The sequence below is a fragment of the Meriones unguiculatus genome, chromosome 3 (genome assembly GCF_030254825.1).
Source record: "Meriones unguiculatus strain TT.TT164.6M chromosome 3, Bangor_MerUng_6.1, whole genome shotgun sequence".
NCBI classification, from domain to species: domain Eukaryota; kingdom Metazoa; phylum Chordata; class Mammalia; order Rodentia; family Muridae; genus Meriones; species Meriones unguiculatus.
This window is the reverse complement of record NC_083351.1, coordinates 165,897,689-165,919,822: the sequence shown is the minus strand read 5'-3', so window position 1 is coordinate 165,919,822 and position 22,134 is coordinate 165,897,689. Positions and strand designations below refer to the sequence as shown.

The 22,134-nt window shown below is 42.6% G+C and overlaps 1 protein-coding gene across 5 annotated transcripts in view; it reads left to right on the top strand.

Moving 5' to 3' along the window:
* Window positions 1–22,134, top strand: part of Ccdc158 (coiled-coil domain containing 158) — a 54,011-nt gene that overhangs the window by 28,882 nt on the left and 2,995 nt on the right. For 4 of the 5 annotated variants that reach the window (XM_021649882.2, XM_060380950.1, XM_060380948.1 and 1 more), the window contains 11 exons: window positions 216–405; window positions 2,476–2,628; window positions 5,069–5,181; window positions 7,235–7,393; window positions 8,908–9,000; window positions 9,833–9,958; window positions 10,961–11,109; window positions 12,891–12,950; window positions 15,665–15,724; window positions 17,243–17,310; window positions 21,455–21,613. In XM_021649882.2, the coding sequence (XP_021505557.1) occupies window positions 216–405; window positions 2,476–2,628; window positions 5,069–5,181; window positions 7,235–7,393; window positions 8,908–9,000; window positions 9,833–9,958; window positions 10,961–11,109; window positions 12,891–12,950; window positions 15,665–15,724; window positions 17,243–17,310; window positions 21,455–21,613 (1,330 nt within the window). The remainder of the gene's footprint in view (window positions 1–215; window positions 406–2,475; window positions 2,629–5,068; window positions 5,182–7,234; window positions 7,394–8,907; window positions 9,001–9,832; window positions 9,959–10,960; window positions 11,110–12,890; window positions 12,951–15,664; window positions 15,725–17,242; window positions 17,311–21,454; window positions 21,614–22,134) is intronic. The other variant, XM_060380952.1, reaches the window with a different exon arrangement.

Sequence of the window (22,134 nt, the reverse complement as noted above, 5' to 3'; positions counted from 1 at the left end):
TGGTCATCATGTATCCTCAGAAACTGGAAGCCAAAGTACCACTCACACATAAACCCTAAATTGCTTCTCATGTAATTTTATCACAAGATTAGTGAGTGTCCTTAGAAGTACTGACAAAATTAAAAGTAGATAGGCTATTAATGAGACTAGCTTTTTATTTTACATGCACATATTCTTTTACTCCTTTCACTCTACTTTGTATTTGTCATAAATAGATTTTAAAGGATAAAAAAGATGCGAAGATCCGGGAACTTGAAGCCAGAGTGAGTGACCTAGAACTGGAAAAGGTAAAGCTGGTGAACGCGGGCTCCGAGCGGCTCCGAGCAGTGAAGGACATCAGACAAGAGCGAGATCAGCTGCTCAACGAGGTGAAGACGAGTAGGACTGAACTAAACAGCCTCTCAGGTACGGCCCTTAAGCTCACACTCTGCTAATGCTGTGGAGCCCCACACGGCACCTGCATGAGTGTCTGGTCTCACACCACAAGTACAGACAGCCAGGCCACTCCAGTTACGTGATCAGCTCTGCTGTTCTCGGTGATGAGCTTCTGTGTCTTGGTGCTTACTAAGCATTACCTTTACTCAATCGTCAGTGAGATGTCCAGACTGCCAGCCTTCTGTTCCAGCCTCCTGAGCTGTTGCTTTTTTCCATTTTTCATTTATGGAATTGGGGACCTTGCATCCTTTGAAGCAAATTACTTAATTAAAGGTTTAATGAACCGACATGTATGAATAGAAATTGAAAAACCACTTCAAGGGAAATCCATATAATGAGGACTTGAACAGCAGTGGTGGCAATGAGAATGGAAGAGCAAACAATTAAGACTGCTTTGGGCCCCTGTGGTGGTACATACCTTTAATTCCAGAAATTGGGAGACAGGGCATCAGTGGATCTCTGAGTTCAAGACCCACCTGGTCTACACAGTGAGTTCCAGGACAGCCAGAGTTATATAGTGAGACCCTTTCCCAAAACAAACAAACAAACAACAATTGCACATATGCCTCTACCCCCCACTCCCAACTCCCCCCTGATCTCCCACCACATAAGACAAAGAATAATTTGGGAGGTTGCAGTGGTAGAACTCAGTGACTAGAGCATTTCTTTTCAGTTTATGGGGTTGGGAAACAATAAAAGCAATAACTAAAAAGGGAACTAGGGAAGAGGCAGGCTTGAGGGCAAAGGGTGAGACAGGTGGTTGGTCTGAGGCTGCTCTGAGGACAAGCAGAGCTGGACTTTTGTATGTAAATCTGTGTCATAGCCAAGTGGGATGCATGCTTGTAATCCCAGCACATGGGAGGTAGAGCCAAGAAGAATCAGGAGTTCATGCTTATTTTGGGCAATATAGTGAGTTTGAGAGCAGCCTGACTTCTTGAGACCTTGTCTTAAGCCTCTCAAAACCTGTATCATATACGCATAGGTATCATATATACATAGGTAGATAGACTGTTTGGTGGATGAGTTTATGCCAAGTATTTTTAGAACATATTTATTCTCTGAAGCTTTCAGACATGTATGCAGTGTACTTTAGCTACACCCACACCTCACTCTCCTTCTTTTGCTCCTCCTGGAACCCTCTTCCATCTACCCTCCCAACTTCATGTCCTCTTATTAGTAGCTTTACAGCCCACTAATTCCAATTAGTGGTGCTTAAGGGTGCATGGGCTTAGGATCATCCACCGAAGCATGGTCAACCTACTAACACAACACCCCACAAACCAGAGTTTTCCCAGCAGCTATCACCTACCAGTTGTTCCTCAGCTGGGAGTGGGGTCTTGTGAGCCTCTTTCTTCATTAATGCTGGAATACTACTGAATACTACTGTATGCCAGGTATTTTGAAAGTTACTGGAGATAAACAAACAAACAAATAAATAAATAAATGGTATAACTTTGTGGGTAAAGTACTTGCCTATACAGGCAAGGCCTTGGGTTCGATATGTAGCACCTTAGGATGGGAGGAAGGCAGGACACTTTGAAGTCAATTAAAAAAATAGATTTAAAAAAGACATGTGGGAGCCTTAGGTCATGGTGTCCTGAAGATTGGGGCATCCCAGAAAAAGGTTTAAGATAAAAAAGACAGAAGGCTTGCCATGGTGGCACATGACCTTAATCCCAGCACATGGGAGGCAGGGGCATGTGGATCTCTGTGAGTTCCAGGCTAGCCAGGGCTACATCATCAGTGAGACCCTGTCTCAAAATCAGCCAATCAAAGACTGACAAAAAAACAAACAAACAAACAAACAAATAAAAAACAAGAAGATGGGACAGTTGTGAGCTAATTACAAAAACTGGGGCAAAGCATTGGATGAGTGTATATAAAGGGAGAGCAGGCTAAAAGCCAAGTGCAGCAGACACCTGAAATGTGTGCGCACATCTCACGTCTATAACAGATGAGGGCTGATGACAGGAGGTTTTTTTTACAGCCTCTAAGATGCTGTGATCAATAAATACAAATATTGGTTATTATGTTATGTAGAGGACTATGAAGTCTTAAAGAGGAATTTTCGAAACAAAAGTGAAGAAATGGAAAGCACTACAAACAAACTAAAGCTGCAATTAAAATCTGCGCAGACTGAACTGGAGCAAACAAGGAACACACTGAAGACCATGGAAGGATCCGACGGGCACGGTATGCCCTGCTTCCCTGCCCTCTGTCAATTCCATTGCCCAAGTTTATTAAACCACGAGCCTAGATATACTGCCAAGCACGGTGGAATTAAGTTCTTCACGGTGCCCAGTAATGTGAGAAGTACACAGAATAGGTATTGGTGGACTCGGGCTCTATGAAGCAGTACTTCTGCTGTTTTAAGGAGAATTGACCCGTCTGTCAGCCAGGTGTGGTGCCTCACACCTTTAGTCTCAGCGCTCGGGAGGCAGAGACAGGAGGATCTCTGTGGATTTGAGGCCAGCCTGGTCTACAAAGAAAGTTCCAGGACAGCCAGGGCTACACAGAGGGAACCCTGTCTCAAAACAAAACAACAAAAACAAAATCCCCAAAACATATATAAAAGCATATCATTATTTTAGTAATTTCTAACAAATCTCATTGTTTCTCCTTATTTTTAAGGGTAGAAATGCAAGTATGTTGTCTAAGTAAACTGTAGATCGATGGCTAATTGGCAGCTCTTGATTTCTTCTCTGTGGTAAAAATGAAATGGGATTTGGTAATATAACTACCAGATGAGGGGGTCTTTGTCCCACAAAGCACTTGACACCTTTCTGCATGAGCCGTTACGGACCCGTGCATGTACCGTCTGAGTGATAGTGAGGACTGTCAGCATGAGAGAAGCTGGTCCTTGTGTGGGGCCATTCTGGCTATAGCTAGATTAGCTGACTGTAAGAATTAGTATTTATCAAGCTTAACTATATTCTTTCTAGTTTATGGGTTTTTAAATATGCATTTGCATGTATGCATGTGTGTAGAGGTCAGAATTGCCGTCATGTGTCTTCTTCCATTATTCTCCACTTTGTGTTTTGAGACAGGGTCTTTCTCAGGGTCTTTCTTGATTGTGTAGATTGCCTAGCCAGCAAGTACAGGGTTACATGTGGGTCCTCCGGGCCAAGCTTTGTTACAGAGGTCAAAACTAGGTCATGCTTCCACAGCAAGCACCGGGCCAGCTAAGTCATCTCCTAGCCCGTTTCATTTTGTTATTTATATTCAAAATATTATTTATCATGAGTGTGTGTGTGTGTGTGTGTGTGTATGTGTGTGTGTGTGTAAGTGTGTGTATGCACACATGGAGGTCAGAGGACAGCTTTCTGGAGTGGACGCTCTCCTTCTATCACGTGGCTTCATGGGTGAAGCTCAGGTTGTCAGGCTTAGCAGTACCTTCACTGAGCCATCTTGTTGGTCCCTGAGGATTATGAGGGTTTGCTTTTTGTTGTTGCTTTTTAATTAGTTAGAAGATTCATTTGTGCTTGGGCAACAACAAAGATTTTTTTTTTTATATTGGTCTCAAACTACCTGAGATGACTTTAAACTCTTGCTCTTCCTGTCTTTATTTCCAAAAACTAGGATTAAAGGAATGCCCAACCACATATGGCAAGAACCATATGTTGTTAATGAACTATTCTTCTGATGGTTTGTTTTCAACAAATAGTATAGTTTTCTTTTCCTTTTTAATTTCTAATTTATAGGCCTGACTCAAAGCAATATTAGTTTCAAATCTATTTCCTCAACTGACTTGTGAATAAAAGATAGGGTCTTCTAACTTTAAACTTCTGTGTTAAGACAGGCTTCCCATATCATTTCATATTGTCAGCTTATCGTGTCCTAAGGATTCTGTGGATTGTGTCCCGCTAAAACATTCTCATGGGGGCTGGAGAGATGTATCAGTGGGTTAGAGCACCGTTGCTCTTGCAGAGGACCAGGGTTAGATCCCAGCACACACACAGGCTCACAGCCATCTATAACTCCTGTTCCAGGGGCTCTGACTCCTTCTTCTGGCCCCAAAGGCACCAGGCACACATGTGGTACACAGACATAAATGCAGGCAAAAAGCTCATATGTAGAAATAAAAGAAATAAGTCTTTAAAAAGAAAATAAAAGTCTCATCTTTTTCTGAAAACAACCATTTTTATGCTTCTGTGGAATTTTTACTTTTGAGACTGTAGTGAGTTCTATCATATGACAATATCTCCAAGAATGGTTTGTGACAACCCCGGTGTCTTTTAAAAGTTTGCTAATAGCAGATGTCTTAAATGATATTTTAAACATGGGCTTCTGAAAAAAATTATCTTGGTTAAACATATATGATTGTCTTTATGTGTATGTTTCCTATATGTGTATAAATTTGTTCAGTGTTGTTTTTACCAATGAAAACATGAACCTAACAGTAGTCAGTGAAATTAATTCTAGTAGCAAAGAAACCACAAAACATCACCATGTATATTTTGGTTAGTTCAGAATCTCTGGGTATTTGCTTCAATTATTATATAATGCAATATTATGAATCCTGCTTCAGGATATTTTAAATAACACTTCCCAGGGACCTTAGTGAATCTCACTTGTCATCTTGTTCTAAATTCCAGTATCCTCTCAAAATGCACAGCTTATATCTTTCCCACAGCTATGAAGGTGGCCATGGGCATGCAGAAGCAAATCACAGCCAAGAGAGGTCAAATAGACGCCCTGCAGAGCAAGGTGCAGTTTTTGGAAGAGGCTGTGACAAGCGCCAACAAGGTGAGCCTCTGTCCTGAGAAACCAGCATGATCATTCACGAACACACACTATGAGGCAGAAGAGGGCAGAGCACAGGGAGTACAGCTGGGGAAAGGCTTCTGACAGAGAATGAGGGCAAGTTTCCAAAGGAATACCGGAGGAGTAGTTTTTTTAGTTTAGTTTAGTTTTTAGATTAAAAAAATTATTTATATGACTGTCTTGCCTGCATATATGTATGTGTGCCATGTGTGTGCAGAGTCAGAAGACGTGTTAGACGCTCTGGAAGTGGCATTATGCATGGTTGTGAGCCTCCGTGTGGCTGCTGGGAACCGAACCTGGGTCCTCTGTAAGAGCAACAAGTGCTCTAAACTGCTGTGTCACCTCCAGGATCTTAAGGAATAAATGGCTAGCGTCGAGTGCAGGGACAGTCAGAAACAGTTATAGACATATTTGCATACATATATGAAATCAGCGCTGTGCTACTGTCTTCCTAAAAACCATGTTGTAAAGAACTCTGGCATGAAGAGTGCTCAGAGCAGTGAGATCTGGAGGACTCACACAGGGAAGCAGGAGCCTAAGGACAGTAATCCAGATTTCCAGGTATGAAGTTGCTCAGCTGGGATTTAGCTCAGTGATAGAACACTCGCCTGCTTGCCTTGGTTTGCTACCCAGGTAAGAAAATGACAAAATTTATGTATGTATACATATGTGTGTTTATGTATATATAACAGTACATGTGGTCTTGTATCTTGAGAAGAAAACTGGAATCTGCTCATGAAACTGTCCATTACTGCGAAGAGGCAGGAGACCTAACGTGACTCCTAATCCAGGGTAAAGCGAGGCAGCTGACACATGTGTTTGAAGAAAGCGTGTGTAGGCTCTTTGTGTCTTCCTACATAGCTCTGGCTAGTCAGATGGAGTTTTCACAATTATTGAGTGGAAAATGTTCATAAGCAAACATGAAATTTGTGCTATGTTCAAATGCTGTGATTCAGTTTGAAGCAAATTTACATTTTCATATTTATAACAGAACTGATTGTAATGAATGTCAAAAATGGCATAAGTAAAAATAATCAGTGTAAGTAAATTAATTACGAGGTTATCACCCACAATGAGCCCCAGGGTAATTTAGAATGTGCATACATTTGTATACCTTTTAATTCATCATATGTATCTACTTGTTTTCCTTTTCTCTGTTTTTTTACCCCATTTTTCTTTTTTCCTGAACAAATTCTTTTCTCTTTCTGCTTATTATTTCCCTCTTGGAGTCTAAAGCATTTCCCAGTTGACGGTAATTTGGGCTCTCTGAAGTTACTGTCTGCCTCCACGTGGAACAAGTGTCCTACAGCGCAGACACAGTCTCAGAACAAGAGGAAACTTGTAAAGCAAACCCATCTTCCTTTCTACAGATGTCCTTGCCCAACCCAATCAGAAAAAGAAAAAATACAATACAAAATATGTGTTGTCATGACAACATTTTCTGATTATTTGTAGCAAACATATTCATTATGAAAAAAAATATGCAAAGAAACAGACTTGATAACGCGATGCCGGGGTTTCTTCTTGACAATTAGCCTCTCCTTGTATTTGTTCTACAGTTCTTTTCTAAAGGAGAAAACTAATCTGAATAACTTTTTTGCTTAATACCAAACACATTGTATCAGCAAGTTCATTTCCAGCACTACACTGGCAGATAACTTGAGGGGTAGCGCTGTCCATCGCATGTGTTTCTATGTCATACAATCTACAGTACACGTATTTGACAGAAATGTTCTACCACGAGGCAAAATTGAGATTTTTCAAATAAATGTATCTTCTTTAAATATCTTGGTATTTAAAGTAGATGTCAGTAAAATTGAGTATCATTTAATCCTTTTGCACCAAAATACTATTTTTTAATGATGCATGGCTGCTTCATTCTTTGTAGATGTCAGCAAAGATCCATGGAACCTAAAAAGTGATGCTAGGAGAGATGAAAATGTACCTAACTCATGAGTCCTTTGATGGAATTTTTAGGCGTCAACATTAAAGATTTTTATTTTTATTCCTGATTATTTCTCTTCCATAATTATAGGAGAGACATTTTTTGAAAGAAGAGAAGAGTAAGCTCAGCCAGGAGCTGAGTTCTGTAGCAACAGAGAAAAACAAGATGGCTGGCGAGCTGGAAGTGCTGCGGTCTCAGGAACGCCGCTTGAAGGAGAAGGTCGCTAACATGGAAGTCGCTCTTGACAAGGTAGTTATTAACTGACTGGATGAGGGAATTAGCACCCAGAGAGCAGCAGGACTGGACACTTCTCACCATCCTGCATCACATCCCAATCTTAGAGCACAGAGGCCGGCTGTCACTCACAGAGGAAACTGCTGACTTAACAATCCCAGCCATCACGAGGCTGTTAGTCCCTCTATGTGCCTGGCACCAAGCTGCCTGGCAGAAGCAGGAGAGCTTTATTTTTCAGCCATGATTTCATGTTTTGTTCAGTCCCTCATGGTGGGGAAGGTTGCTGTGATACTCATGAGAGTGAGAAGTATGCAGCCACACCTTATATCATAACAGGCCTAGTGTGAAGCCAGAATCGAGAAAACTCTGTCTCTAGGTCCGTGGTTCTCAACCTTCCTAATGCTGCGACCCTTTTGTACATTTCCTCATATTGTGGTGACCCAACCATAAAATTATTTTTGTTGCTACCTCATAATTGTAATGTTGCCGCTACTATGAATTGTAATGTAAATATATGATATTTCTGAAGGTCTCATGTGACCCCTGTGAAAAGGTCATTCAAGCCAAAGGTAATGCGACCCACAGGTTGAGAGCCACTGCTCTAGGTTTTGGCTTGGTTGGTGGTTGTTTTTTGCTTTTGTTTTTGTTTGTTTGTTTGTCTGCTGGGCCCTGCTTCCTAAAGCTTCCGCAGCTTGTGGGAAACATTTTAGACTCAAGTCCTGATAGTATACTTCCTCCATGCCCACCCCCAAAATAAACCATTTTCAAGCCAACACAGAAGAGCAGATAGCCTATGCCCTTGGTGTCCTTAGTAACTTGAGTAGACATGATTGCATGAGCCTCTAAGCTACCAGCACAAATGATCTAGATTTCAGTACAGGCACTTAAATGTGAAGACGGTGATGGCGCTGACATCTGACCTGCTGGGTTTGGAAAGAGTGGATAGAAAACAGCCAGAGGGAGAGGGGCCTGACACTGTGTTTATCATTTGTTACAGGGATAAAACTGTCTTCCTGTTTGAAATGCTGAATCTAAAATTATATCGAAACCAACCATTAGTTCCTGAGAAGTCAGCCCTTCGTGGTTAGATGAAATAATCTGTGATCTTACTATGCCAGCTGTGTTTCCTAAAACACGCTATTCTCAATTCAGTGGTAGTTTTGGATTTTTGAATGTGGCTATATAGCCCAGGGTGACACTGAACTACTGATCTTCCTGCCTTTGCCTCCCACGTCCTAGAATTATGGGCCTGAACCTCTGAGCCCAGATAGAAATTGTATGCTTTGAGAAAGCTTTTTGCTCATCCCATTCTTAGTTCACTCATCAATACTAATTACTGTGTGAACGCTGAGGGTGCACTGGCTAAGACAGGCCACGTGGCTGAATGCAGTGGACCACTGGAATGCAGTGGACAGTGTGCCAGGGCTAGATGGTTTTCCTTGAGGAGCTAGAAACTCTACATTACAGGTTAATGAAATAAAAGTGCAGAAGGAATGGAGGATAAACCACTTATGGTTGCTTGATTGTAGGCATCTTTGCAGTTTGCAGAATGTCAAGATATAATACAGCGGCAGGAACAAGAGTCAGTGCGCCTAAAACTTCAGCACACTTTGGATGTGAAAGTAAGGATGTTTTCCATCACACATAGTTTAACAGAAACAATGTCTATGCTTGAGATGCTCTGATATACATTTCTCTGTTGTGTGTGGGAGAGAGAAGGTGAGTTTATATTTGTGTATTGCTTTTTAGATATTCATGTGTTTTCAAGTGAGCACTGGAGAGGCCAGAGGTCAGTGTTAGGTTTTTTCGTCAGTCACTTCCACACAGGATCTCTCACTGAACCTGGGACACACTGACTGGGTTTGGCTGGCGGGTCAGCGAGGCCCCAGGATCCATCTCTTCCCACCTCCCCGCACAGGGACTGCAGGCTGCTGCCACTGCGCTTGGCTGCTTACCTGAGGACTGGGGTCAAAGTCCTTCCGCTGGCGCAACCAGTTCTCTCCTCTGAGCCAGGTCCCAGGAGCCTACGTACCTTACCTTGTTTCCACATCTTCTGCAGTTCCCACATAAGAGTCTGTAGAGGTTGTTACTCACGGCAGCCACACTTTCATGTCAGGCAACAGTGAAACAGCTCATAGAGGCGAGTGAAACCATGTCCGCCAGGGCCTGCCTTGAATGCCTAAGGAAGAGCTTTCCACACGCAGATGTCCAGTGACTACAAAGACCCAAAGGATCAATGTTTGGCTTGTCTGTAGAGTAATCCACACGACAAAACATGTTTTCTTAGAAACAGTGCTTCTCTACCGAAATGTGTATGCTTTTAGAAGCACAGTTTAAATTGCTCGGTATTTTTAAGTTTTAATAATAGGTTTTGCCTGTGAAGTTAAATTTTGACTTCACGGTTCTCTGTAGTGGTAGGTGGCCTTGCTCATCTCACATCTGCCTTGTTTGTAGGAACTTCAGGGCCCCGGGTACACCCCCAGTCCTTCAATGAAGCCTCGCCTGCTCCAGCCAGCGACTGTAGCTCGTTCTCACTCCAACGTGCCTTCCTCCCAGTCTACGGCCAGCTTCCTGTCTCATGTCAGTAACTAATCACGCACCCTATAAACTGAATGACATTTTACATGACTGGATATTAGATTTATACAATTTCCTTGGAATCCAGTAAAATTCAGATTGAAAAAAAATATTTTCTTCATTGTTATTTTGTTGGAAAAGACAAAATGAAATAGTCATTGAGATTAATGATAACAAAAACATTAAGATAAATTATTTCATTGCATTACACTCAGTTCTTCCATTCGCTCTAGCACAGACATGTTTCAGATTACAAAGCAATACATGTGGTGAAACAAACAGCATACCAAATGCTAAGGGCCACTCAGCATATTTAATACCTCACTAAGACAAAAATCTGTTGACTCTATGTCATTTCCTAGTAAACTTATGTTTTTGTAATTTTTAAAATTTTTATGTACATTGGTTTTTTGCCTACATATGTGAGGGAGTCAGAGCCCCTGGAACAGGAGTTATAAACAGCTGTGAGCTGCCATGTGGGTGCTGGGAATTGAACCTGGATCCTCCGGAAGAGCAGCTAGTGCTCTTAACCACTGAGCCATCTCCCCAGCCCCATAAACTTATTTTTAACATTTTATTATTTCTAAAACTCTTTTAGTTCCTCTAGTTTAAAACATTAGTAACTTGGAAAATTTTTTAGTTTAACTTTTTATACTTTCAAAAGACAAGAAAAAACATGAATAATATAAATTCAGGCCTTCTCTGAAGATGCACAAGCTTCTTGTAATCAGTAGCCAGCTCTAACACTTAAGAAAGCAAGACTTCTTCCAATCGTCAGTTACAATAATCACATTTTTGCATTTAAAATCAGAAGGATTGTACTATTTAGATAAAAGTTAGGGGCTATCCAAATGGCTAGAAGTTGAAATGGACATGTGCACTATAAAACAAACCACCACCCATTCTGCCTTCTCGTGATTTCTGTTAAGCAGCTAAATTCATTTGATGAGAGAATGTAATGCACAGCTCTAAAAAGCTGAGTCTGTGCTTGTGTGTTATTTTCAGCACTCTGTGAAGACCAATGCACTGAAGGATGACCCCACGCGGGACCTGAAGCAGCTTCTGCAGGAGCTGAGAAGTGTGATCAACGAGGAGCCGGCCATGCCCCTGAGCAAGGCGGAGGAGGATGCCAGGATGCCGTCTCTTGGAGCACTGTAGGTGGCTGTGTAAGGCTGCACACTCACAGAGGCAGCGCTCCCCTCAGGAGTGTGTCACCATTACGTTGTCACATGTTCCTGTTGAAAGGTCAAGGATCAGACAGCGTTGAAAGACTGTGATGTTACCAGGAGAGGCAGAGTGAAGGTGGCGGGGTTAAAGGCCTGCCCCCAAGAGTAACAGGAGGATCACTCAGTCCAGGAAGTGACCACTACACAGTGGTAGTTGATGTTAATTTGTATCGATTTGTGATTCCCAAGAGATCTCACATCCATAATCTTACTTGAGTGCCACCACCAGTCGTGACAACCAAAGGGCTGACGTGTGTGCGACACACAGTCCATGGTGAAGCTAGAGCTGTACCACATTGCGAACTACGAGCCCTCAGAGAGTAGGCTAAGGAAAGCCTAGGTCCCGGCCTTTCCTGACGATGGCTTACAGCAAATTAATAAGAAGTCCCATCCAAAACAGAGTCAGTCAGCTCACCAGCCTCTGTGATCTGCAGAGATCAGTGAGATGCCTGTGTGCTTTCCAGATGCTCTTATGTTATCATTTACATTAACTTATAGTAAACATTTAACATGGTAGCCATGTTAGTGCTAATTTTGGTAATAATGTGTTTATATGACAGATATATGAAAGTAAAATTTTCTGAAGTAATATCTTTTCACAACTCACCTCCAGTGCCTTAAGATGTTCTGAGAATGCACATTTAGCCCCAGGGCTGACATTAGCTGGAACTGTCTAATTGTTAACAATGAGAGTAAAATATCAGTACTGTATCGGTTACCTATCCTCACACCGAATTACCTCCGTGACACAATGTCAGAAATGTTCCGTTGGCTGTTCCAGCAAAGAATCCTTTGACTTGCAGAACACTTTGTTTTCTGTGTATGTGGGAGTGAGATTGGGGGGGGGGGGGTCACTGTGTAGCCCTAGCTGTTCTGGAGCTCACTGTGTAAACCTGGCTACCCTCATTGCTTGCCTGCCTCTGCCTCCTGAGTGCTGGGCGTAAAGGGCATGCTACCACACACAGCTTCCTGCCTCAACATCCAGAGTGTTGAGATTGCAGGCATGCGGGTGCTACCATGCCAGACTGAGCGCTTTCATTTTCCTGTAACTTTAAGAGGCCTTCTATGCCAGACTGAGCGCTTTCATTTTCCTTTAAGAGGCCTTCTATGCCAGGACAGTATCATTAGGTCGACAGATAAATACATTCCATCATAGATTGACCTGCCTCTTCTGAAACTAGACCACCAGAAGTCAGCAGGCGCTGTGGTCCTGAGCACTAACGACTCTGCTGGGTTACCATGGCTTTCCCAGTCAGTCACTGCCATCCCCAGTGGCACTGAACTGTATCAGGACTGTATCAAACAAATGTATTTGGTGAGGTTCAGGCTAATTTTCTGTAATCCTACAAATAGCCTCGTCACTAAAGTCTAAATTCTGTGTAAGCTGAAGAATGTATGGAAGGAAGCCCTTAGTATGGGGCTGCCTGGAATCCTAGCACCCGTGAACTAGACAGGAGGATTGCTGCAAGGAGGCCGGCCCGGTTTACATGATGAGCTCCAGGCCATCCAGGGCTGCACAGCTCCAACCTTTTTAAACAACAACAAACTAACAACCAAACACAAACCTGTGGAAGAAAGCATTGTCTGTGCTGAAGTCCAGAACTAGCTGGCTTTTGGTAGATTTGCTTGGCTGCCTCAAATACAACTGTAGCTTCCAGCTGGCACACAGATGCATGTGTGTGGTTGACTGTGTCTGTCTGTCTCCACAGAGAAGATAGAGTAAGAGACTGCATGAGGGAATCCAGCCTGAGATCTGAGCTCTGCCACAGGTAAGAGTACCAGACTCTTAGTGTGATCCATGTCGCAGGCCTGGCAGTTTGGGAGGTTGGTTTGAACAGTTTCCATGGAACTTCATGTGCGTGTCGGCTTCTGAGAAGGAAAGCTGTTACATAAAAAACGACTTCAAAGTTCTAGAAATCAACAGTGTTTTCTTTTCCTTTTTGCTTATTTTAAATCTTGCTGATTGTGATTCTCAGCTTCTGTCATTATAGCAAAGTGCCTGAGGTAACTTAACAAGAACAAAAGTTGTTGTCCCCCACATCCCAAAGGTTCCAGCCCACAGTCAGGCTCTCACCCATCATTGCTCTGTTCAGGGTATCAGAGAGAAAGGGCAAGGAACCCCAGTTCCCTCTCACGTGACCTCAGTACTGCCCACAAGGCCCCACTCCTGAAGGCTCCTCCGCCTGCCTTCCAGTAGTTCTGTGCTGGGGACCAAGCCACTTTTAAGTCATCACACTTAGGAGGCCGGTCAGCACCCAGATGAAAGCACTGAGGGTTAGCCATGTGACCTGTTTGTTTGGTATGCCATACCAAAAAAAATTGCTCTACATTTACATGCATTTACAGTGGCTTTTGTAACTTGGAAAGACGGTCCAGAAGGAATTTACAGGAGTACCAATGACACAGAACTCATTGCTTTAAAAACCTCATCTCATCACTGTCTGCTCCAGTAAACTCTGGCCTCTCAGCTGGCACTGAAAACTCTCTTGACTTCTAGCAGCTAACCTGCACCGGCTAGTTGGCTAGTTTTAAGTCAACCTAGTACAAGCTAGAGTTGAGAAGAGGAAACTCCAGTTGAGAGAATGCTTCCATAAAACTGGCCGGTAGGCACACCTGTGGGGTATTATCTTGATGAGTGATTGAGGTGGGAGGCATAGCCCACAGGGAGTGGCATCATGCTTGGGCAGGTGCTCCTGGGTTGTTTAAGAAAGCAGGCTGAGCAAGCCATGAGGAGCAAGCCATAGGGCAGGATTTCCCTGTGGCCTCTGCTTCAGGTCCTGCCTCTAGGTTTCTACCTTGAGTTCCTGCCCTGACTTTCTTCAATGATGAACTGTGACGTGGAAGTATCAGCAAAAGAAACCCTTTCCTTCACGTTGCTTTTAGTCATGGTGTTTCATTACAGCAAAGCTAACCCTAAGACTCACCCTGTACTGCTGTACTGTGCTCTGATCGAAGCAGACTGTCCTGCCCTCCCCCCTTCTTTTAAGGCAGGATTTCATGTATAGCCAGGAATGGGTGATCTTGAATGGACTGCAGATGCTTCTGCCTCCAGTGCTAGGATTACAGGCCCAGGCCATGCTCCCAGCTTATGTGGTGATGGGATCAAACCCAGAGCTTTGTATGTAACAGGCAAGCATACTAAGCTGTATGTCGCCCCCAACTGATTACTCTGATTCCCAGGGGTTCACTTCTCCTTTTAAGCTATTTTTTTCTTGCATATATTATTTATGGTGTGTGTGTGTGTGTGTGTGTGTGTGTGTGCATGCGCACTCTCTCTCTTGTGTGCGCACTACAGGATAATTTTCAGGCATCTGTTCTCTCCATGTGGCCTCCAGGGACCAAATTCAGGTTGTCAGAGTTGGAAGCAGTGCCTTTTCTTGATGAGCTTCTCACAGATGTCTTCCTTTTGACTTCATATTTTCTCCCAGAAGAGCAAGAGCTTCAGCTTCCCGCTTTTGAGTCTGTATCTCCCTAAAATTAGTGCTCAAATGAAAACGTGTTTTATCATTGTGAGACCTGGGGTCTCACAGCTCAGGAGTTCAATCGCACCCTTCCCAGAAACTCCCCCAGACCAAGACTCGTTGCAAAAGCAAGAGGTTTATTAACCATTGTACAACGGGGTCACCCCTGCCGGTCAGCAAAGAGTGGCACCGGGAGACAAAGGCCTTTAGGTTTTTAAAAGAAAAATTGCGGGAGATTTGAAGTTCTAGTTTTGGCAATTTAGGATTGGATGAGGAAGCTATAAAGTAAGATAATTGGTTAGTCTTAGGTGCTCCAGCTTGGCCAGTCCTGCCAAGTGTGGATGCAGCTGCAATTGAAGGTGGGGGTGGTTAGCTCATCCTTGAAGCTTAGGGCTGCGGGCTCTTGGCTGGAGGTCAGGAGCTACTTAGAAGAAGTCTAGGTTTGTTGCTAAGAAACGCTATCTCAAGGACAAGGGTCTGGTCGTTCTTTTGCTGAGTAAAGGTCATTGCTTGCTTGCCCTTTTTTTATATCTGTCCTCACAGATAGGGTCACATTCCTTCACTCTCTGGAAAGGTACTAAGAGGCTTTAGCTTAACCTGGACCTAAAACTCAAAATTATAGGCTTTAGAAGTCTTATAGGTTACAAAGTTAGTCTAACCCTTTCATCATAAAGCTAACATTTGGTGATCGTTCTATCAGTATAAAAATAAACTGACTTTAAGTTGTAGCTTTTTCTGGCACACAGTCCTGGGTTCAATTCCCAGCATCCTCCTCCTCTAAACTATTTCCCTCATAAATTTTTATTATATTAGTAAGAAAATAACATATCTTTTTATGTTGTTTGGTTTTTGTTTTTCAAGACAGGACCTCACTATGTAACCTGGAACTCACTATGTATGCCGAGCTGGCCTGAACACATAGAGCTCTGCTTGCCTCTGCCTTCTAAAGGATTAAAGGCTTGGGCCACTGTGCCCAGCTTTATAACACATCTCTTTAATTTCTCCTGTCTTCCTACCAACAGAAGCTCCAACTCCTTAAGGGATTCCACTGAAGGCAGCAAATCCAGTGAGACTCTTAGCAGGTGAGAAATGATTTCACTGTCCCTAAGTTATAAAATAACCCTTTGGTTCTGTTTGCTGATTTAAAAGACCATGAACTCTGTAATGTACAATCTGCTTTCCTAGGTCTTGGAATATATAACACTGAGCAGACAGATTTCAGTCCTGACCCTCCAGTTACATAAAATTATAATAGTGTATGTTTATAGAATACTTAAAATCCTTTAATATTTTTGTTTTTGTGACCCATACAAATATAAACCACCTCTAAGTCTTTCTTAAGAGAACGAAAACATTTTTGTGGGACTCCTGACAGTGGGAGTAGGGGAGTGTCTCTGACTCTTTCACCTGCTCTTGGGACCCTTTTTCTTCTACTGGGCTGCCTCCCCCAGTCCTGATACAAGGCTTTGTGTCTCGTCTTATTATAACTTGTTATGCCATGCTCAGTTGATATCCCTGGGAGACCTGCTCTTTTCTGAAAGGAAATGGAGGAGGAGTGTATCTAGGGGAGAGGGGAGGTAGAGACTGAGAGGAGTAGAAGAAGGGGAAACTGGGGTCAGGATGTATTGTATGAGAAGAATTTAAAAAAAACAATATGAAAATGATTACGTACTTGCAACTATTTGAGTTTTAGTTATCGTACTGGCTATTTTTATGTAACTTGACCCAAGCTAGAGTCATCAGAGGAGATGGAGCCTCAACCGAGAAAAATGCCTCTACAATAGCTTGCTGTAGGCAAACCTGTGGGGCATGTCTTAATTAGCGATTATTGGAGGAGGGCCCAGCCCCTTGTGGGTGGTACCACCCCTGGGCAGGTGGTCCTGGGTTCTAATGAGAAAGCAGGCTGAGCAAGCCATGAGAAGCAAGCCAGTAAGCAGGACCCCTCCAATGGCCTCTGTATCAGCTCCTAATTCCAGGTCCCTGCCTTGTTTGAATTCCTGTCCTGACTTCCTTTGTTGATGAACTGTAATATAGAAGCATAAACTGAATAACTTTCCTCCCCAGGTTGATTTGGTCATAGCATTTCATCACAGCAATAGTACCCTAACTAAGACAGTTAAGAATGGGTTTATTTGCCAGGCACAATGGCACATGCCTTTAATTCCAGCATGCAGGGAGGCAGAGGCAGGCAGATCTCTGTGAGTTTGAGGCCAGCCAGGTATACATAGTAAGTCTAGGACAACCAAAAATAAATAAATAAATAAATACATAAATAAATAAATAGAATGGGCTTACTCATCGCTGTTTTCTCAGCACTTGTGCACAATGCCTACCAAGACACCATTCAGTAAATACTTTTCAGTGAATGAATCAAGGCAGTAGCATAAATACTTTCTGTCTCTGCTTCTTGATCACAATACAGTAAACTGAATCTTTCTGAATCTTTTAATCTAAACAGAAGTCATGTGTTGATTTTCTTCTTTCTTGGCTATATAGCACTACACTGTACCTATGAATAATAACTGTATTATAATTCTCCCAGGTGTTTCCCAGTCCAGTCAGGTAGTAAAGATTAACCTGCACCCTCCTTCTGTTCCCAGGGAGCCAGTCACACTGCACTCAGGAGACCTGGAGGATCCGTCTAGCTGCTTCACCTTCACATCTACAGGTGAGCTTTCAGGGCGGTCTGCAGAGGTGCCTCCCTCCCAAGAGGATAACGCCTCTCACACCACAGCAGGGTGCAAGCCCCCACTAACTCTGCTTTCACTTCCTACAACCCCTGTGCAGTCATTCCGTTGTGCCCACCTTGATCTGTTAGTGAACCTGCAAGGCTGTCACCCTTGTCGGTGGCACCCACAGTGCCACCCACACTGCCAACCTCTTTGCAGTTGTGCTCAAATGGCACTTTCCCAGCAACCCTTAATTCTCACCACTGATTAAGCAATCACAGCCTTCGCACATGCCCAGTCTCCGTTACCTTTTCCACTTTATGTTACCCTTATCCCCTAGCACACCATGTTAACTTGCTGATCCGTGTTGTTACTGTATGCCACGGACTGGGAAATAAAGCTCTGCAGTCTTTGGTTCCTGGTATACCCGGGGTATGTAGAGCCTTCCTGACACAAAGCAGGTACTAAATGGATGCTTGTTGAGTAGAATAAAAAGGTAGAATTGTGGCCTTCTGTTTCATTTCCAGTGAATTACAAAGTGATTTCCATAAAAACAGCCTCTGAAAGGAAGAGACAAATAGACTGAAAGCACAGACTGCGTTTAAAAGTCACATAACTCAGACTCAGAATGGTAAAGAAAAATAAAATGTTACAGAGAATGACTTAAAGTATAGTCAAAGAACAAATTACAGAAGGCAAATTTAACTAGGAAGAAAAATTATAGAGAGTATGTTAAATTTAGAAGCAAAGGGAAGACATAAGTTAACATACTTTAACTTACAGAAGAGAAAATAATTGGGAAAGAATAAAAGTAACAGTTATTCAATAAAAACATGGCCAGTACTAATGTAAATAGGGAAAATAAAATATAATGTAAGAAGAGCTTAATTTATAGAAGGGTTAACATCAAAACAGTATATGCTCTTATGTGTGTGAATGCAGGTGCATCTGTGTGTGAATGTGTATGGACCTGAGGTCAGCCTTGAGTACCATTTCCCAGGATGCCATCCATCTTGCTTTATGAGACAGAGCTTTTTACTGCCTGGAACTCACAACTCCCAGGTAGGCTAGCCAGGGATTCCTAGGCATCTCCTTTCTCTGTATCACCAGTGCTGAAATCTCAAGCATATGCTACCATTTTTTATGGGTCCCAGCCATCAAACTCAGCTATTCTTGTTCGCATAACAAAGATTTTATCAACTGAGCTATTTTTCCAGCCTGTTGCCACTATTATTTTCATGATTAGTCAGTACATGAGAGTAATACTCTTGCCTTACTGAATTATTCTAAGTGAGAACATTTGCCTGTTCTCACATATTCTGAATGTCATAGAACACTTTAACCTCAATCAGTATCCTTCCAAGTTCATACAATTGCTGTTATGTAGATTAATTAGAAATATAAACACAGTTGTTATGTCTTATTTAGCTTTCTATTTCTGTGATAAACTGTGGTTACTGAAAGCAACTTGGACAAGAAAGGATTTATTTGGCTTACAGTTCTGCAGTACAGTCCATCATCAAAGGAAGTCAGGGCAGAAACCTGAGGCAGGAACGTGGAAGCAGGAACTGAAGCACAGACCATGGAGGAACACTGCTTACTGGCTTTATCCTCTTGGCTTGCTCAGCATGCCTTCTTATACAACCCAGGACTACCTGCCCAAGGGTGACCTCATCCACAGAGAGCTGGACCCTCCCACATCAATCGTCAATCAGGAAAACATACCACAAGCTTGCCCACAGCCCAGTCTGATGACGGCATTTTCTCAACTGTGGCTTCTTCCTCTCAGATAAGTCCAGCTGTGTCAGGCTCACAAAAACCAAACAAGATAGGGTTTTGTTTATTTCTTTGTTTTTGTTTTTTGAGACAGGTATTCTCTATATAGCCCTGGCTGTCCTAGAGCTAACCATATAGACCAGGCTGGCCTTGAACTCACAGAGATCCACTTGCTTCTGCCTCCCAAGTACTCAGATCAAAGGTATGTGCCACCATGCCTGGCTTAGGACAGTTTATTTGTATTTTTCTATTCAATTAATATCCACTTTGATATGCTGATGTCTTGGCACTTCAGTTTCTAACTAGTATAATTTTACTTAATGTTTTTAATGTATGTTTGAGGATGATAAATTTTCTCAGTTTCTGAAATTGTATATTTTACTCTTATTTTGAGGAACTATTGAGTATAGAACTCTAGGTCAGAATTTTTTTCACCACACTTTTTTTTAATTTATTTTATAATTTATTACAATTTATTCACTTTGCATCCCAGCTGTAGTCCCTCCCTTGTCCCCTCCCAAACCCATCCCCACTCCCTATTCTCCTCCCATCCCCCCCAGTCCACTGATAGGGGAGGTCCTCCCCTTCCCTCTGACCCTAGCCTATCAGGTCTCATCAGGACTGGCTGCATTGTCTTCTTTTATGGCCTGGTAAGGCTGCTCCTCCATCAGGGGGAGGTGATCAAGGAGCAGGCCAATCAGTTCATGTCAGAGACAGTCCCTGTTCCCATTCCTAGGAAACCCACTTGGACACGAGATGCCATGGACTACATCTGTGCAGGGGTTCTAGGTTATCTCCATGCATGGTCCTTGGTTGGATTATCAGTCTCAGAAAAGACCCCTGGGTGCAGATTTCTTGGTTCTATTGCTCTCCTTGTGGCGCTCCTGTCCCCTCAAGGTCTTTCTATCTCCCCCTTCTTTCATTAGATTCCCTGCACTCTCTATTTAGTTCTGTGTCCTATTTTTTAACTGGATTACTTGATTTGTTACTGTTAACTTCTTGAGTTCATTATATATTCTGGTATATATTCTGGATATTAGCCCTCTCTCAGATACAGAGTTGGTGAAGATCCTTTCCCAGTCTATAGGCTGTCATGAGGTATCTGAGAAGCAGAAAGACACACATGGTATATACTCACTTATAAGTGAATATTAGACACATAATATATGATAATCATACTAAAATCTGTGCACCTAAAGAAGCTAAGCAAGAAGGAGGACCCTGGGTAAGATGCTCAATCCTTATTCAGATAGGCAAATGGGATAGACATAGGAAGAGGGAGAAAACAGGGAACAGGACAGGAGCCTATCACAGAGGGACTCTTGAAGATTTAACCCAGCAGGGTATCAAAGCAGATGCTGAGACTCATAGCCAAACTTTGGGCAGAGTGCAGGGAATTTTATGTCTTTCTCTGGGTAGAACATACCTGCTGTTTGAAATCAAGGGGTTTGAATCTATGGAAGTATCTGCCTGACAGCTCGGTTGTCTGGTTTCCCTGTGTACCAATAATCTATTTAGATTTTTCTCTTGATTTTTTACCATGTCATCTTTTCTTCTTATATACCCAGTTGGTTTTTATTACATGACACCCCATGAGAAATTTCACAACTGAGTTGAGACTCAGATTGAGATTACCTTCTATACAAAATTTATTTTTTGTTGTTTTTGATTTTGTAGACAGCTGAGGGCATTGACAGTGCCAGATCAGTTTGATGAAATTACCAGTGGATCCGACTTGAAGCAAGACCTCTGGATTCTTATTTCTAAGCCAGGGTTCACCAGAAGAACAAAATCATATGATGTTTCTATAACTATAGAATAACTTACATGGTCAGAGGCTGGGGGTCCAAGAAGGCCATCTGCAGCTAGTATTAGGGGAGAACAGTTGCTTAGCCTAAGAATCTTGAAGCTTCAGCAAGAGGGGCAACAAGTCTACCCAGTGGGAGGCGGAGGCCTGGGGACTGGCTGGAGTGTCACCCGTTGGGTTCACACTCAAGGGTGATGATGCTGGGCCCTAATGGCCCCAGGTGATAGCAGTACCAAGCCCATCCTGGAGACACGAAGCTAGCACCCATGGGCAAGCTTCTCTACCACTTTTTGTTTTAGGCTGGACTTAGCCCACAGTGCTACCCACATATAAGGTGCGTCTTTCTGCCATCCAGGCAGATGTCTCTCCATCTAGTGAAGTTAAGATTAAGTCATCTCATAAGGTAGAACTCTTTTTAGGCCATAACTGTCCAAAGTTCTGTTTTCCTCCCATCTCTCTCATTGCTTGCATTTACTTGTGAGAGGTCTGACATATATATATGAGCAGTACACCGTTTTTAACTAATCTGCCTTTTTACGTTTGTCCTTAAACAACTTTAGCAAGTCCATCTGTGAAGATGTCAGCTTCTCGCTCGTTCAACTCTTCTCCTAAGAAGTCTCCAGCTCACTCCCTCCTGACTAGTTCTGCCGAGGAGTCAGTAGGCTCCACATCACAGTATCGGTCTACCAAAGCTCTTCATTCGACCGACCCTGCAAAAGGTAAGAGTGATCTGATATTGCTGCTGGGACTGATTGGTGTTTACACCCAGGGACTGTGGGATTCTGCACACTCCTCGTGGATGCAGCCTGCATTTGCTGCTATAAGTAATGTGCTGCTTAAATTACACGCCCATTGAGTACACACGCTCATACCTTAGTATAATAAGAGCATAGATACTATATGTAAACTCATTTCTCCTCATGTCCAGTGTGAACAGTGAGCCTTTCCTCTGTTTTGTTTTGCTTTTTTTTTTTTTATAATACTTTGTGTCTAAGTGCTTAGACTTTCCACTCTTGCTTAGTTAAAACATGGCTTTCCTTCAGCCAACACCTTTTAAAGTGTAGGTGTCTGTTATACAAGCTTATTAAAAATCTCATCAAAAATCTTAAGCTTACTTTTTATTTTTTAAAAATAATTAAAAAACAATTTGAGTTATAGCAAGTGCTTTAGAATATGTGTTACATAGTGTTGAATTGGACTTGAAATGTTTTTCATTTTACACAGCAGTGACCAAAATCAG